This window comes from Saccoglossus kowalevskii, chromosome 2 (genome assembly GCF_978046115.1).
Source record: "Saccoglossus kowalevskii chromosome 2, keSacKowa6.1, whole genome shotgun sequence".
NCBI lineage: Eukaryota > Metazoa > Hemichordata > Enteropneusta > Harrimaniidae > Saccoglossus > Saccoglossus kowalevskii.
Window position 1 is genome coordinate 14,731,853 of NC_140642.1, and position 15,764 is coordinate 14,747,616.

The 15,764-nt window shown below is 37.3% G+C and overlaps 1 protein-coding gene and 1 pseudogene across 2 annotated transcripts; both read right to left on the reverse strand.

Moving 5' to 3' along the window:
* Positions 1-480: 480 nt before the first annotated feature.
* Positions 481-1,508, reverse strand: LOC146748229 (sodium/calcium exchanger regulatory protein 1 pseudogene; annotated as a pseudogene). Its single transcript, XR_014926768.1, has one exon. The product of XR_014926768.1 is annotated as a sodium/calcium exchanger regulatory protein 1 pseudogene (transcript).
* Positions 1,509-4,364: 2,856 nt separating this feature from the next.
* On the reverse strand, positions 4,365-10,620 carry LOC102809623 (cellular retinoic acid-binding protein 2-like). The gene is made up of 2 exons (XM_085504823.1): positions 10,087-10,620; positions 4,365-4,763 (listed from the first exon to the last, which is right to left on the reverse strand). The coding sequence occupies exons 1-2, from the start codon at positions 10,492-10,494 to the stop codon at positions 4,365-4,367; spliced, it is 807 nt and encodes a 268-aa protein (XP_085360949.1). The 5' UTR covers positions 10,495-10,620.
* Between the last annotated feature and the right edge of the window lie 5,144 nt (positions 10,621-15,764).

Sequence of the window (15,764 nt, forward strand, 5' to 3'; positions counted from 1 at the left end):
ACCCGCACACGCCACGACTGCAAATGATTTAGTGGTTGCTTGCAAATGTGTTTTCCTAACCATGGAAGGTTAGTACCTTCCATGCCCTAACCATACTTAGACCTGATATTGAGAACACAAATAGTATTACGGTAATAATATCAGATATACAACTCCAAAGTAATTTATAAATCACTGTCTATATCCTTTAAATTTATACACAATTGTCCACCTTTCTCGACAACAACATCGTTTCAGCCATGTTTTGTATAACACGTGATAAATCTGCACGAATACGATAATTGGCGCACACTACATACAGCGACTAATCGGTGACAAGACGTAAAGATTCAACATATTGAAATGTTTCGACTCGGTCGGCGACAACAAATTCCCATTTATGAACTTCCAAACACCTTCTGATCCGACTGTGCAATCCAGTCATAGTCGATCGGACCGTGATGTGCGCGGCCGGCATGAAATACTCTTACTCGTAATAGGTTTCTGTTTACCTACATGGTGCTACAGCCAATTTATTTTGAACATACTTATTGTCAAGGCACGAATCACAATGACGGCAAGGTAAAACCTCATTTTTAATTCACTATACAAAGAATAACAAAGACAATAATAAAAGACATGGTGATACAGTACAAACTGACCTTATCGAGAGATTATCGAAAGTATGCAACAAAAATACACTTATTTTAAATAAACGTTTTGTGGTATATTTTAACTGGTTAAAAATAGAAAGGTGTTGTTTTTCAAACGCCGTACGTTTACTTTAAACCATCACTACACATCCATTCATTCAGTGTGCGCACGAAAATACTACCTTAGATAATGGCTCTAAACATACTGTTTCTCACAGCGTTTTCTAACTGTACTACTAACAACCCCATGGTCATACAGGGACTGCTGTACTCGTATCGATCATAGACGACGAGAGTTCATCCTACTGTCAGTACTATAGTCATGCTAGAAGACAATACAGAGGTAGGAATTGAGAAAAAAAATGTTGACCCTGTGTGTTCCGTCGGCCACGGCTGTCAACGCACGTTTATTCCACCTTTTTGAAGTACCTCTTGGCTATTACATCGCCCAGCTGCATGCACATGACAAGCTCACCGTCCACGACTTCTCGGGTTATAATCGGACTTTCTTCTGGCTTTTCAACCGATTGGATAATTAGTTTATCCCCTTCCAGCGAAGCTATCATTAACTTTTTGTTCTTGCCTTCGAAGTCTGACCCCTCAAACTGCTCACCAATTTTAAACTTCGTCTCTTTCGTCATGACTGGAGTAATCATCTTGACTGACCATCCACTGTCGTCTTCACTAATGTTTTGGGTTGGCGATACCTTGGTCATCACTTTTCTTTGCATCCACCCAACTCCATGAGCCGCCAGGAATTCGTCAAATTTCTCACTACGATCGTGCTTCCATTTACCCACTATCTTCGACATGTTGGCGATTGAAATTGAATGAGTCATGTGAATAAGGTAGTTGTTGGTAATAAACTGTGACCTCAAATTTACATATATCACGTGACAGTGTACACAAGGGCCGTTACAAATGCGTGGAATAAAAAGGAGCCACCAACGACAGAAGCTAGACAGACTGTAAAGCACATACTAGTATACGCCAGTAAGTGTATTAGACGAGGACTACACATACAACACTTAATGTGACAAAAATATTCGAATACTCGCGAAGTTTAGTTTCATACTGAAAACCAAATTTGCAATATTCACAAATTAAATCAAATATCAAATTTAAACTTCGTCGCTTTCGTCATAATTGGAGTAATCACCATTCAACACTTAATGCGACAAAAATATCAAAATACTTGCAAATATTAATTTTATACTGAAAACCAAATGTTACCGTATATATTTACAAATTAGCAAATAGGAAAAAAGGAAAAATCATAATGACTGTTTAAGTTTGTTCACGTTATTGCCCACGTGGTTATTGTCCCAGTCTTAATCATGTTCAGAGTAAACATACTGTTAAAATAGGGCCATTAATTCTTAACTGTGGAGTAGGGGAGTTTATAAAAACAAAGTACAGACTAAAAACAGGTGTAGAATATCTATAAACATATATTCCGCTAATCTCACTGTGAAGAAAAAAGTGCATTGCCACGCATTTCAAGCCACTCCAAAGAGAACAAGTCATTGTCAATGACACGTCCCCGTTCCGTTCATATTTGAGTGACATATACATTCAAAGCAGATCATGACCGAAATCTCAGACCACTTTCAGTGGTCTGATCCGAAATGCACCTGCATATGTACAACACATTGTACTAAATCTGAACAAAATCCATCCATGCATGACTGAGATCCGGTTCCGGAATTGTGAAAATACGTGATTTTGATGCATTTTCGGCCTTAAAATGGCCATCATTCAGCTATTGTTAAGCGGACCATAAAACAAATGTTTTGTGACATGATGTACCATGTGTGTGTGAAGTTTGAACTTGATCAATCCAGACATGTCACGGATACGGATCCAGAACTGAATTCTTTAAAACAAATGGCCGCCAGTCGGCCATTTCGAACTTGATCCGAAAAAAATGACGTGCATCAAGGCCCTATTATGTTTAATGTATGTACCAAATTTGAACAGAATCCGTCCATGCATAACTGAGATCCGGGTCCGGAATGGTGAAAATGTGCGATTTCAATGCATTTTCGGCCTTAAAGCGGCCGCCATTTGGCTATTGTTAATGAGATCATGAAACAAATGCACATACATATTTGTGACATGATGTACCTTGTGTGTGTGAAGTTTGAACTCGATCAATCCAGGCATGTCTCAGATATCATACGGATCCAGAACTGAATTCTTTAAAATAAAATGGCCGCCAGTCGGCCATTTCAAACCCGATCCGAAAAAAAATGACGTGCATCAAGGTCCTATTATGTTTAATGTATGTACCAAATTTGAACAAAATCCGTTCATGCATAACTGAGATCCGGGTCCGGAATTGTGAAATTACGTGATTTTGATGCATTTTCGGCCTTAAAATGGCCATCATTCAGCTATTGTTAAGCGGACCATGAAACAAATGTTTTGTGACATGATGTACCATGTGTGTGTGAAGTTTGAACTCGATCAATCCAGGCATGTCTCAGATACGGATCCAGACCTGAATTCTTTAAAACAAAATGGCCGCCAGTCGGCCATTTCGAACCCGATCCACAAAAAAATGACGTGCATCAAGGTCCTATTATTATGTTTAACAAAATCCGTCCATGCATAACTGAGATCCGGGTCCGGAATGGTGAAAATATGCGATTTTGATGCATTTTCGGCCTTAAAATGGCCGCTATTCGACTATCGTCAATGCATACATGTGCATATGTCCCGTATAATGTGTGATGTATGAGTGAAGTTTGAACTTAATCGGTCCATGCATGTTCGAGATACAGGTGATCACGGACACACGGACGCACGGACACACGGACGCATGGACGCACACAGGGCAAACCATAAGTTCCCGTTTTCTGACTACGTCCGAACGGGGACTAATAACGGCAAATCCCAAACACTCCTACTTGCACATGTGTTAACATGTTTTTGAAAATTAATTATTAGACTTGGTAAATGACTATGTCAATATATGTACACACAATCATGCATTTGACCTCATACATAATCAGCGTGCCATCTAACTGAACTGATTTTGTATGGAATCCCCAAAATGAAGTTGCGTTAGCTTGTTGACGGCTGGGCGGTCTTTCATGAAAAAAATGCTAGGGACTGTTTAGGTGACTTGGGACACAAACAACAACGCTGTGGCTTCTGATTTCCTTCATAATTTACACTTATTTTGTTTTTTACCAAAGTTTTCTAGTTTACTATATCAATGTATGATTTTCTGTTGCGTCAATGACGCGCCAGGGAATTAGCATAACTATTTGCGTCACAGAAGATCTTGGCGCGTCTGCCTTGAACGTCATATGGGTTTAGAGGACACACCATATAGAATCCGTAAAAAACGACCGGGAGGCTCATCTATTGGTCTACATCTAAATATGTCATTCATTCATAACGTCGGTCAAGGTATGCCGCCTGGAGTAACAATAATTGTAAATTCATAGTAAGAACATTAGATAATAGATGGTCCTGATGGTCCATTGTTTCTACAGAAACTGAAATAAACTGCTTTGTGGCAAATCATTTGTATATGTCTCTAATTATAAAGAAAAACAGAATGACAACCGTCCCATAACGCGATAATTCGTTCTATGTTTAACACTGGTCATACGAGAATTTTACATTAATTATCAAGAATATTAGATGAAACGCGACTGATGTCAATGACTGGAATGCACGTACACACAATACGTACTATATCACTGCATGGCCAACTGATTATTTCTTGATCTTCTCGAAGTATCTCTTACTGATTACATCGCCTAACTTCATAGTAATAACCAACTCTTCGTTCATCACTTCCCTGGTCGTCACTAAATTCTCTTCAGGTCTGTCTACAGCCATTAAAATCAATTTATCACCATCCATCGAAGCCACCATCATCTTTTCGCCCGTACCCCCAAAACCTTCATCTTTGTAGGGTTCACCGATTTTAAACTTTGTCACTTTTGTCATCATCGGAGAAATCATCGACAAGGTCCAGCAACCCTCATCTTCGCTGATTCCATGGGTCGGTGACAGCATCGTTATCATCTTCCTCGGCACCCACCCAACGCCCTGGGCTGCTAATATTTCATCAAATTTCTCACTTCGATCGAGTTTCCATTCACCAACTAGCTTCGACATCGTGAACAAGGAGAACCGACCTCAGGAGCACGTCTTATTTTCTTGATCTGATTCACTACAGTCGATAACTGACCTATGTGTATCTTCAAGGGGCGTGTCTCTGATTCCCAATACGGCCACGGTGGATCGCTCACTGCAGATAACTGACACGTGCGTATCACGTCTTTAAAAAGGCGTGTCTGTTATCAATCGGAATATAGGTACATACAAAAGGAATACAAAAGATATCAAATAATATCGCGATAAATGGGTGCATATAAGGTAGCAAAGGTAAATTGTCATTCAGGTAAAAGTACTGCGAACCACACTCGGCAGTCACTTGACCGTGACATGTTGAAATACGGATCCTACAACGCCAATGGACTTTAGTACGAGATAATAATCAGGAATATTCAATGACGTTGCACATATATTGTCTGCATATATATTCTAATATTGTGACAAATTTATGACTGCCAATGAGTTAGTACTATAGCATTAATATTATTCACACAACAGGAAAAGCATATGGTGGCATATTACCTTTATTATAAGGTCGGCAGTCAAGATTCAAAGTTTCATTGTCTGCAAGTACAGGTGATTGCCATGGTGACTGCCATGCAGGTACAAATAATTGACAAGGTGACTGCCATGCAGGTACATGTGATTGTCATGTTGACTGCCATGCAGATACATGTGATTGCTATGGTGACTACCATGCAGGTACAAATAATTGCCAAGGTGACAACCATGCTGATACATCTGATTGCTATGGGGACTGCCATGCAGGTAAGATGATTACCATGTTGACTGCCATGCAGATACAGGTTATTGCCATGGTGACTCAAACATAGACACAGATAATTACCATGGTGACTGCCGTGCAGGTACATATGATTGCCATAGTGACTGCCATGCAGATACAGGTGAAGGGTAACTACCATGCAGATACAGGTTATTGCCATGTTGACTGCCATGCAGATAAATGTGATTGCCATGGTGACTACCATGCAGGTACAAATAATTGCCAAGGTGACAACCATGCTGATACATCTGATTGCTAAGGGGACTGCCATGCAGGTAAGATGATTACCATGTTGACTGCCATGCAAATACAGGTGATTGCCAAGGTGACTACCATGCAGATACAGGTGATTGCCTTGGTGACTACCATGCAGGTACAAATAATTGACAAGGTGATTGCCATGCAGGTACATGTGATTGCCATGTTGACTGCCATGCAGATACAGGTGATTGCCATGTTGACTACCATGCAGGTACAAATAATTACCAAGGTGACAACCATGCTGATACATCTGATTGCTATGGGGACTGCCATGCAGGTAAGGTGATTACCATGTTGACTGCCATGCAGATACAGGTGATTGCCAAGGTGACTACTATGCAGATACAGGTGATTGCCAAGGTGACTACCATGCAGGTACAAATAATTTACAAGGTGACTGCCATGCAGGTACATGTGATTGCCATGTTGACTGCCATGCAGATACAGGTGATTGCCATGTTGACTACCATGCAGGTACAAATAATTGTCAAGGTGACAAGCATGCTGATACATCTGATTTCTATGGGGACTGCCATGCAGGTAAGATGATCACCATGTTGACTGCCATGCAGATACAGGTGATTACCATGGTGACTCAAATATAGACACAGACAATTGCCATGTTGACTGCCATGCAGGTACAGGTGATTGTCATAATGACTGCAATGCTGATATAAGTGATTGTCAAGGTGACTGCAAATCGTCGGTAAACTTGTTGTTGTTAATACATGACTTACAAAGATAAACAACCCTACACTTAATACATAGTGTGTATCAATATCTTGTGGAGTCGCAATTAGTCTGGGTTGCACATCTAAGTTCAGTCGTGGCTACGTGATATAATATAAAATAAAATATAGTATCAGTGAAATTGATTGAGGTTGTCTTTATGTTTCAGTGAAATCAATCAAATGCACGTAGTACACGTCATGCCAAACTAATTTATTTTGCAGATCAACAAAAACAGAGCTAGGAAGACCCCATATTGTACGCCAGTTGAGATTTTGGGCAGCGTTGATAATTTTTGTTAACCACGCATTTGATGGTCTAGGCAGAATATTCTCGTCAACGGGGCCAACCTGATGCTAGTGGAACATATACCAACGCTCAATAGGAAGCGGTATATAGAGAAGATTGCGAGGTCGTACTTCGGTGAACAAAATGATAGTGGTGTGCCGCATTGCAAAATGTGCCAAAAATGTATACTATGTTTGTTTGTGTTATTTTTCCCATTTTCCCGAGGTTTGAGCAACGTTTTGTTATCAGCTTTTAGGGAAGAAATCACAGTTTTTGCTGATTATTCAAGATTATTCAATAGTCATAGTTCTCAATGTATCTGCAACCCCTATACATTCTTGCAAGAAAAAGTGACCCAATTTGTTGGCACATATATTTACGTCTTTCCAATCAAAATTTAGATAGCGAGAGACATTCCATAAGTTGGTTGATTGATTGATTTCACCAGAAAATTATGTATACAATAATTGAGATATATAAAAGGGAAAATTAATATAATGTGCACAATTTGAATAATTCTGGTGTGGACCATGAAATAGTTCAGCAGAACTAGTCTAGATAAATAGATAGTATGAAAAGAAAATAATATGGTAACATAAATGAGTAAGTACTTAATCAGAAAAATACATGAGTAAATTAAATATCTAAGTTAAAACAAAATAGCAGTAAGTGGTATGTAATAAAAGACAATTAGCCGATTGCTAACCAAGTAATAATAAATAAATAAATAACTATTATTGCTATTACTTCCTATTTTTCCTTTTTAGAAAGTAATTGTCATACAATATAATATGATAAAATGTGCACTGTGTGGCTCGATGTCTCACCAGGACAACCACCGTGGCACACCGGCAACGCCCAACGTGTGGATGATTTTTCTTGAGTGTGCGTATATAAATCGGAGAAGGTGATAAGTCGTACAAGCTTTTTTTGTAAAGGTAGAATTGGTTCAAGTAAAGTGGGGTAAGTATGTCCCCATATTTCAATACAATAAGTTAGGTGCGGGAGAATTAAAGTATTGTATAACAAGAGGAGGATATATTTTGACACATAATGTCGAATACGTGATATAATACCCACTTTAGAACTGATAATTTTACTTATTTTCTCAATTTCCATGTCAGGGATGGGTCGATGGTTACACCAAAATATGTTGTAACCGAAGCACCCTCTATCCATGTACCATCTATACCTATTTTACCTTCCACATTAATATGGCGTTGGAGTGTTTTCAAAATCATATAATTTGTTTTTTAATTGTAAGTTCGTTGGCCTTGCACCATTTCACAACTTTGTTGAAGTCTTCATTTAATTTCGGAATTTAAACAGGTTTGTATCGTCAGAGAACAGTCGAAAGTTAAAGGTGTCAGTCGCTTTATTGATGACGTTAATTGGGGATTCCGCACTTGACCGTATTGGAGAATGACGAGGTACCATTAATTAATATTTACGGTTCTTTTTTTTATAAATAGGTGTAATTTTAGCATATTTTAATGCATCCGGAAATTTGCCTTGGGTCAGACAGCAGTTGACCGGAAATGACATTAATAGCGTCAATCACAAATCTTGGATGTATGTGGTCATATTTCATGTTTTCGGGGGGTCTAAACAATCAATTTCATTTATAATATCATATTCAGTGACTGGATGGATTTTGAAAAAAAAAACCGGATTTTAAAAACGAAAATTAAAAAAAAAACGGATTTCAAAAACGAAAATGGATTTTGAACATTTTTTTAAAGTGAAAACAGATATCCGAAACGAAAGTGGATTTTGGTTTTAAAAATCGTTTTCAGAACCGAAAATGGTTATTAAAAAGGAATAATAAAATAAAAATGAATTGTAAAAATGGTTTTATAAAATGCTATGTTGTGAGCAACCTCGGTTGCCGTACGTACGTATGGGTGAACTGAAACAATGAAAGTACGACTCCAAACAAATCCGTTTAAGGTAGTCCCCTAATCATGATTTCAAATACACAGAACTTATTTATTTTCCAATGAGTTGTACTTTCGAGCAATATAAAGATTTTGACTTAAACAAAATTTGGGGTTCACCATCTTAATTTTTTACCATAAGTTTCTATGGCAGAACAAATTGTAGGCTGGTGACATAGACTGAACAATTATATATTGTGAATGATGGGGTACTTTTTGTTGTTCTCAGTTATTTCAGAAAATCTGGGTTTTAAAAAGTGGCAAAACAAGATTTTTTTCTTTAACATTGTACTATTGTGAAAAAATTTTCTCAAAATACGTCACTGTAACACACAAAAGAATGCTATTTCATGGTGCCATGAGACAACAGCTTCACGATTTTACACAATAAACCAATGAACATTTTCATGCGATTCATGACCGACTTTCTCAAAAATTAGGAGCAGGCTTCTACCTGTAAATACCGTGACGGATTGAAAGTGTTTCCTTAATGACCATGACAATTTACAATAGTTATATTTTATATCACATTGGGATGAAAAACGTGGAATGTTTTTTCAAGTCACTAGAACCATTGGACACCAAGTGGAAAAACAGATAATTTTATTCTGTTTCATACCAATTAAAAACAACTTTGTTAGAATGTCATAAATCTGTCAACATCTTTTCAACGGCCAATGAGACACTATAGATAGCAAAGGGCACCATCTGAACAAGGACGATAAAAATAGAATGATAGCACCAGATATATTGCGGGTACAAATGTCTGATAACAATAGATATATAACAATACAATGATGATGGTGATGACGTACTTGATGTACACTGTCGCCATTACAACAGCTAGTGAGTTATATTAAAAATTCGCATTGATATTCAAATGTATTATATTAGTGTAGCAGCATTTTGTGTGTATGTCGGAGGATTGATTATGTATTAATTGAAAGGAATAGTGGTAAATTTATGGCATGAAAGCTAATATTTTATCTTACAAAAAAGTATTAAAATATGTATGATTAAATATAATTGCAACCTCAATGTCTTATATCGTTGTACTGTGTACGATGGCGTGTTTCGCGGTGATTGACAGGCTTCTTTGACTTGGTTACAGTCGATTAGTAATTAACGCCGGAAACAACACTGCAATTATCGAACTGCATTATGTGACCTACTGTTGAATAGCGTACATCCAGTCTCCGAGCATTATTTCAATAAACCGAGCGTAACAGTCTTGCTGTCTGTATACGGTTACTAAAACAAGCCGTGGTCTGTCGAACACCCATTTTCACTGGTGTGGCGAACAAAGTCAGTGTTGTTTTACTCTTGTGAAGTATCGTTTGGCAGTAACACCGCGGTAGAGTAGTGTAACTAAGAGCTCGTTTTCACTCGCGAGTTCTCTTTGGGTTTGTTGTTTGCCATCTTTGTCGTCAAACTCAGTCACAACCAGTCTCTGACCTCCATGTTCCCAGCGTGCAACCGCTTTCCTATTTTCTCCTGACAACGTAGTGTCGATGAAACATTCTCCGACGGTGAAGTTCAGTTCAACGTCTCGGAATTTCGTCACAGTACGTATAATGAAGTGGTCGCCATCTTGGTATATTTCCAAGGAAGGAATTACCTTCGAAATTATCTCTCGATGTAGCTTGCCGACTCCCATCTTTTTCAACAAAACTTCTAAGTTTTCTGCCTTGCATTGCTTCCATTTACCCGTCATGTTCTTCATAATTAGTTGGTTATATGACGTTCCCTGTGGTTGTTCCCCCGATCGGTATGATTCAGTGATGATCCACCCCAGAACGTGGACCGGCGAGTAATAATACTTGCATTACTTGCATGACAACACTTATACTGGTCGTATAAATAGAACAGAACGTATTGGTCATATGACTTCAGAGTCACGTGATGTAATATACGAGGCGGTAACATGAGATTGCTGGTGGATCATGTTTAGACATCGTGACGAATTTTGCGTTATTAAATTAATCTTGTGTTTAATTATTTTCCCTGCCCAACCTACATCGTCGACATTTTCTTCCAGTTTTCATTGAAATTAATCGAAGATTATTATTTCCATGGTCAGTGATCACCAGGGTAAAGGTCATTGTTCAACTCGACTAGCTAAGAATTTGTAATGTACCCTGTTCTATATAATGCGAGAAACGGTGGCCTGTTTGTGTTATATTATATGCTGGTCTAAGCGCCCTGTCTTATGACAGAAACTGGGGGTCCAGTGAATTATAAATCTGAATTACAAATATGTATATTATTTGTTTAGGCCGGTACATTTAGATACACTGTTGGGATTGGATATACTAGAACTACTGTGCAATTTTTTTTCCTTCGGGTAGTTATGAGCTACCTTATTTTTATTCAGGATGGTGAGGCTGTATTTTGTTCACTTTTCTCTGTTTAATATGCGTGAGATATTTTATAAACATTTTTTCTCTGTTATTAGCCCTGTAGATTTTTCTGTACAGTATACACATTAAAAATATATGCATTTTGACTGTCTCAGGCTGGAAGGAGTAAGTGTCTGCTAGTACTGTCGACACTATAATTTGATCATGGCGCGGATTGTGTTATACCGAATACTTATCGTCGATATATTACACAGGATCCCATTAGATATATTTGGCGACACTGGCGATATATTCGAATATTATTATAGAAATAGAAGAAATAAGTTAAAATTGAGATTGAAAAATTACATTCTCCAAGCATTGACGGAGTGCAGCTAAAATGATTCTGCCACAAGCACACCACGAACAGAATGCGTAGAGAACGCAAAGTAGAATATTTATGTCACGGTAAGGTATGTAATGAATGTTCATTAATCGAATATATATCGAATATATTCAATATATAATGTTTTCAAGGAGCATTCCGGTTTCTGCTACATGAAAGCCATTTAATATATCAAATATTAAATACAAAGAAATTATTAAATATGTATTTAAAGCATGACCATGAAATTAATATTCATATTCTCGACTTTATGTCAGATATATAATATAGGAAATGAAAGAAATAAAATAGATTAATCGTGCCTTTGGATGTACAATTTAGTGTCATAATGGACTGTATTATTATTATAAATACTTTCAATGTATTCAGTAACTGAAGTGGTTAAGGTTATCCCTAGTTGTTCGCATAAAGACAAGATGCACAGAGGCGGTGGCACGAAATAGTGCATGGGACGAGATCTCCTCACCAACCATGCTCCGGGGCTATGCATTTTTAAAATTTAGACCTTTTGAAACGCTATTTCTTGCATTTTGAGGGGCAAATTTTACTAATTCATTTAACTAGCGACAGGTATGACTTACACACACCATTGTAGGACTACTTTCCAATGACTGGCTCTACTTGTGTTGACATTCACTTGGTCTTTTAATGTACTAGGCATGTATAGTGTTACTGTTTATATTATGTTAAAAAAGATAATACTTTGAAAGTCTTCTTTCGTGGTCTTCAAATACAGACTCTGGCTGGGATTCTGATTCATAATTAATGTTTACAAATAACTATTCCTCAATATATGTTGTGATTGGTTACGATGGTAAGGTACCACTTACAGAACTGCAACATAATAAGGTTCTAAATGCACAGGAGATAATGGTTCAGGTCAATGATATATCTATGCCAACACATGTAGCACTGGCAATACATATATTGAAACAAACTGGCATCTAGTCAGAATATTTACTAAGTTTGGATATACTATCGACCTCAAAGTATGCACTCAAACATCACGCCTTACTTTGCAGTATTCTCATAATAACCTCATATTATCATGTAATTGTTCACGTGGGCCTATAGTTCTGTGTCTAATTACGACAGAAGTGAACATTTTCTAGAATCTAACATTTTGGATTTTGGCGTAATTTCAATTGATCAATTGCTGGCACGTAAACACAATTTAAAGTTTAGCTGTAGTTCTCAAAGTTATCTGTAAATATTCAATTGACGACAAGCTTGCCCGTCTGTCAATAGCTACGGACCTTGGCGATTCAATATAATGGAACGTTCCAAATTGAAAATAGGATTTTGGTTTTCGTCGTTCATTTCAAAATCCTATTGTTGAAATCTAATGTAGCCACCACAGGTATCACTTCGAGAATCCCAGCTAAAATCTAGTTCCAGAATATGACGTCATGTACGGAACGAGCACGTGTTCGTCTATATGAATATTATAAAGTGGGCGTCAAAACATAACTAACTAGTAACATTGTAGTTTGTGTTTTGCGTCACAAAATTATATAAATAGGATTTCGATTTTTTCCGTGTATTTACAAATTTTAATGTTGAAAACTGATGTAGCCACCACAGGTATATCTTCGTCATGTAGGAAACGAGCTCGTGTTAATCTATATGAGTGTTAAAAAGTGGGTGTGAACTGACTGGTATTTTGCGCTTATCTTTGATCTCTTATCAATTGTTGTTGGGCTCTAATTGTTGAAAACAAAATGTCGCCACCACAGGAATAACTTCGAGAATCACAGTTAAAATCTAAATTGTGATTACTTACCGCCAATTCATCAATTGAAATTACGACAAAAACCAAAATGTTAGAATCCAGAAACTATTATTAATTCACTGTGACGTCATTAGCTACGGACCTTTATGGCGAGTAGCCCATAATAACGAAAATGTGTAATAATTTTGTTTAATTTATAATCTATTTTAGAAAATCTCCTTACCAAATGTGTTGATCTCTCTGTGTTCCTTGGATTGAAGAAAGGTTACATTTATCATTATCATACCCCTGTAGTTATTGTTGTACGTACGAACTAAGGGTATATAAAGCGGAAGTACGCATATTATTACAATACCCAGCGCACCACACTTATAAGTACAGCAACTCGCAAGATTAGGTTTTTCTACCTTATTTAGGATTTTCAATTCCCCGCCGCAGGCTAATTTAACACGGATAATACCGTAACCGTGGTTACTGACATTGTCCATTTTGGTACAAAACTATTTGACGGCTGAGTAGAGCAATAAAGCGGATTCAACTAATATAATGAGATTGCTGATGAATAAAGCTTACCCATAATGCAGTTCAACAAATGGGGCAAGTCGTCTCAACTCACGAGTAGTCTCAAGTAACGAACCATGTTCTCATGCTTAGTAAAATACATTTATATAAATGTAACTAATTAATCCAAATGTTAGTATTTTAATAACAAGAGTGAGGAATATTAATTTCGCAGCGAAGATTTGTATTAACTAAATATTGTATATACAGTCAATACATGACAGTGATAGATTACTTGCACGTAGAAATAATTTATAAGTATAAAGTTTTCTACAATTACAATTTGTACATACAACTATTAAACATAACGACACATATGTTGTCTGTGGTGACGCATATCAGAATCAGTGGCAAATATTATCACATTTATTTGTTGCTGTTGTAATTTTGTTAATTACGACCTAATAATGTGAGAATGGAGTACATAAATTATAAAATGTGAATATTAATTTTGTCCAGAATTCACCAATATCTTAATAATAAATGTGTGTAGTTAAACCTATGTCTGAAAACAACGATTATTGTAACACTGAAAACGTGAAACAATAATAACGCATAATGTACAAGACGACGAAATATTGTACCGAAAAACTCAATATTACATTCTTAATATTGTAACCAACAATTCGTTGTTGTTTACTCAATAATAAATGTGGTCAACAAAGGTGTGATGGCATAATTCTCTTATAATAGTAAAAATATATTTTGTGTTATATCCATGATTCATGATTAACGGCCCTCCATAAATAAATAAATATAATCTTTTTTGCTCATTCATTTTAACCTGTTTACAGATTAATTTACCTATATAGTAGAAACAGCAGTGCCAGAGTGTAAATAAAAGACTTCTCGTGATTTACGCCTACACAGATCTGTCAAACGTTTCCGAAAACTTGGGCTGATACTAGCGTAAACTAGCGGGTCTATCAAGGTGTTCATATAAAAGACGTGAAATGTTACAACTTCCCATGTTCTCGAAATTGTTCCATTAATAAACAAAATTGTAACAGTATAATATAGAAACCAAGTCAGAATGAATAATGAGCTTAATAACATGATAACACGACATGTTCTGATATTGCTCAACGATTTGTTTCGAAACTGTTTCTCTTTTAGGTGTCTTGATACAATCGGAAATTCCCGCATTGGCGCAATCGCGTCGACCTGTCTTCGTTTTCTATTGACGTTTCTAAGGATGCAGAAGTTTATTTTCAAAGTACATGTGGCGACTATAAGTGCGGGAATCACAATCGGCATACCCAGAAGTCCGTAAAGACCACTGCGACTGTCAATATTGTCAGACACCGAGCACCGATTCGGGTTGAAGCTACGAATAAAGAGGATAATTCCGCTCGATATAACGATGCTGAATATCCACTGTATCAACGAATATTTCCTGATCTTCGACAAAAAAAGCGGGACTTGTTTGACAACTGCACGATATCTTTCATAACTCATCAAGTACATAATTTCCAAGGGCATGAAGTAAAGTACGAAACCGACTATAGTCCGCACACGACAGAATGCGATAACGGGAGGCCAGGCGTAGTTGAGACTGATATCCGCAATTCGGGTTCCTCCAATCCACACTAAGGAGATCATATCGACAGACGTGAGTTGAAGAATGAAGTACTCACTAGTGACGTGGCGGTTCCAGTGTTTCACGACGCATGTTAACATAAAACAGTTACTGATGATACCGACTGCACACACAATTGTGGTGAAATACAAGTCAACAACACTTACCAGTCGCGTAGATGATTCGCCGTTTAATACATAAGATTCATTGGTACCGTAATTGCTCGACTGGTTCATGATATCTACAAGACGGATGATCTATTTCTTATGATTTCTTCACTCCACTGTCAGAAGCAGGTTAAGTCACGCGTTCGACGGGACTATGGAAGCCGCGTTATCTCACACGGTGTCATAAATGTATATTAGGTGTTCACGCT

Coding starts and splice junctions, on each gene's coding strand:
- LOC102809623 (XM_085504823.1), bottom strand. CDS start 10,494: ATGAAGAACATGACGGGTAAATGGAAGCAATGCAAGGCAGAAAACTTA. Junction 4,764..10,086: donor GATACTTCACAAGAGTAAAA/CAACACTGACTT, acceptor ACGATGTCGAAG/CTAGTTGGTGAATGGAAACT.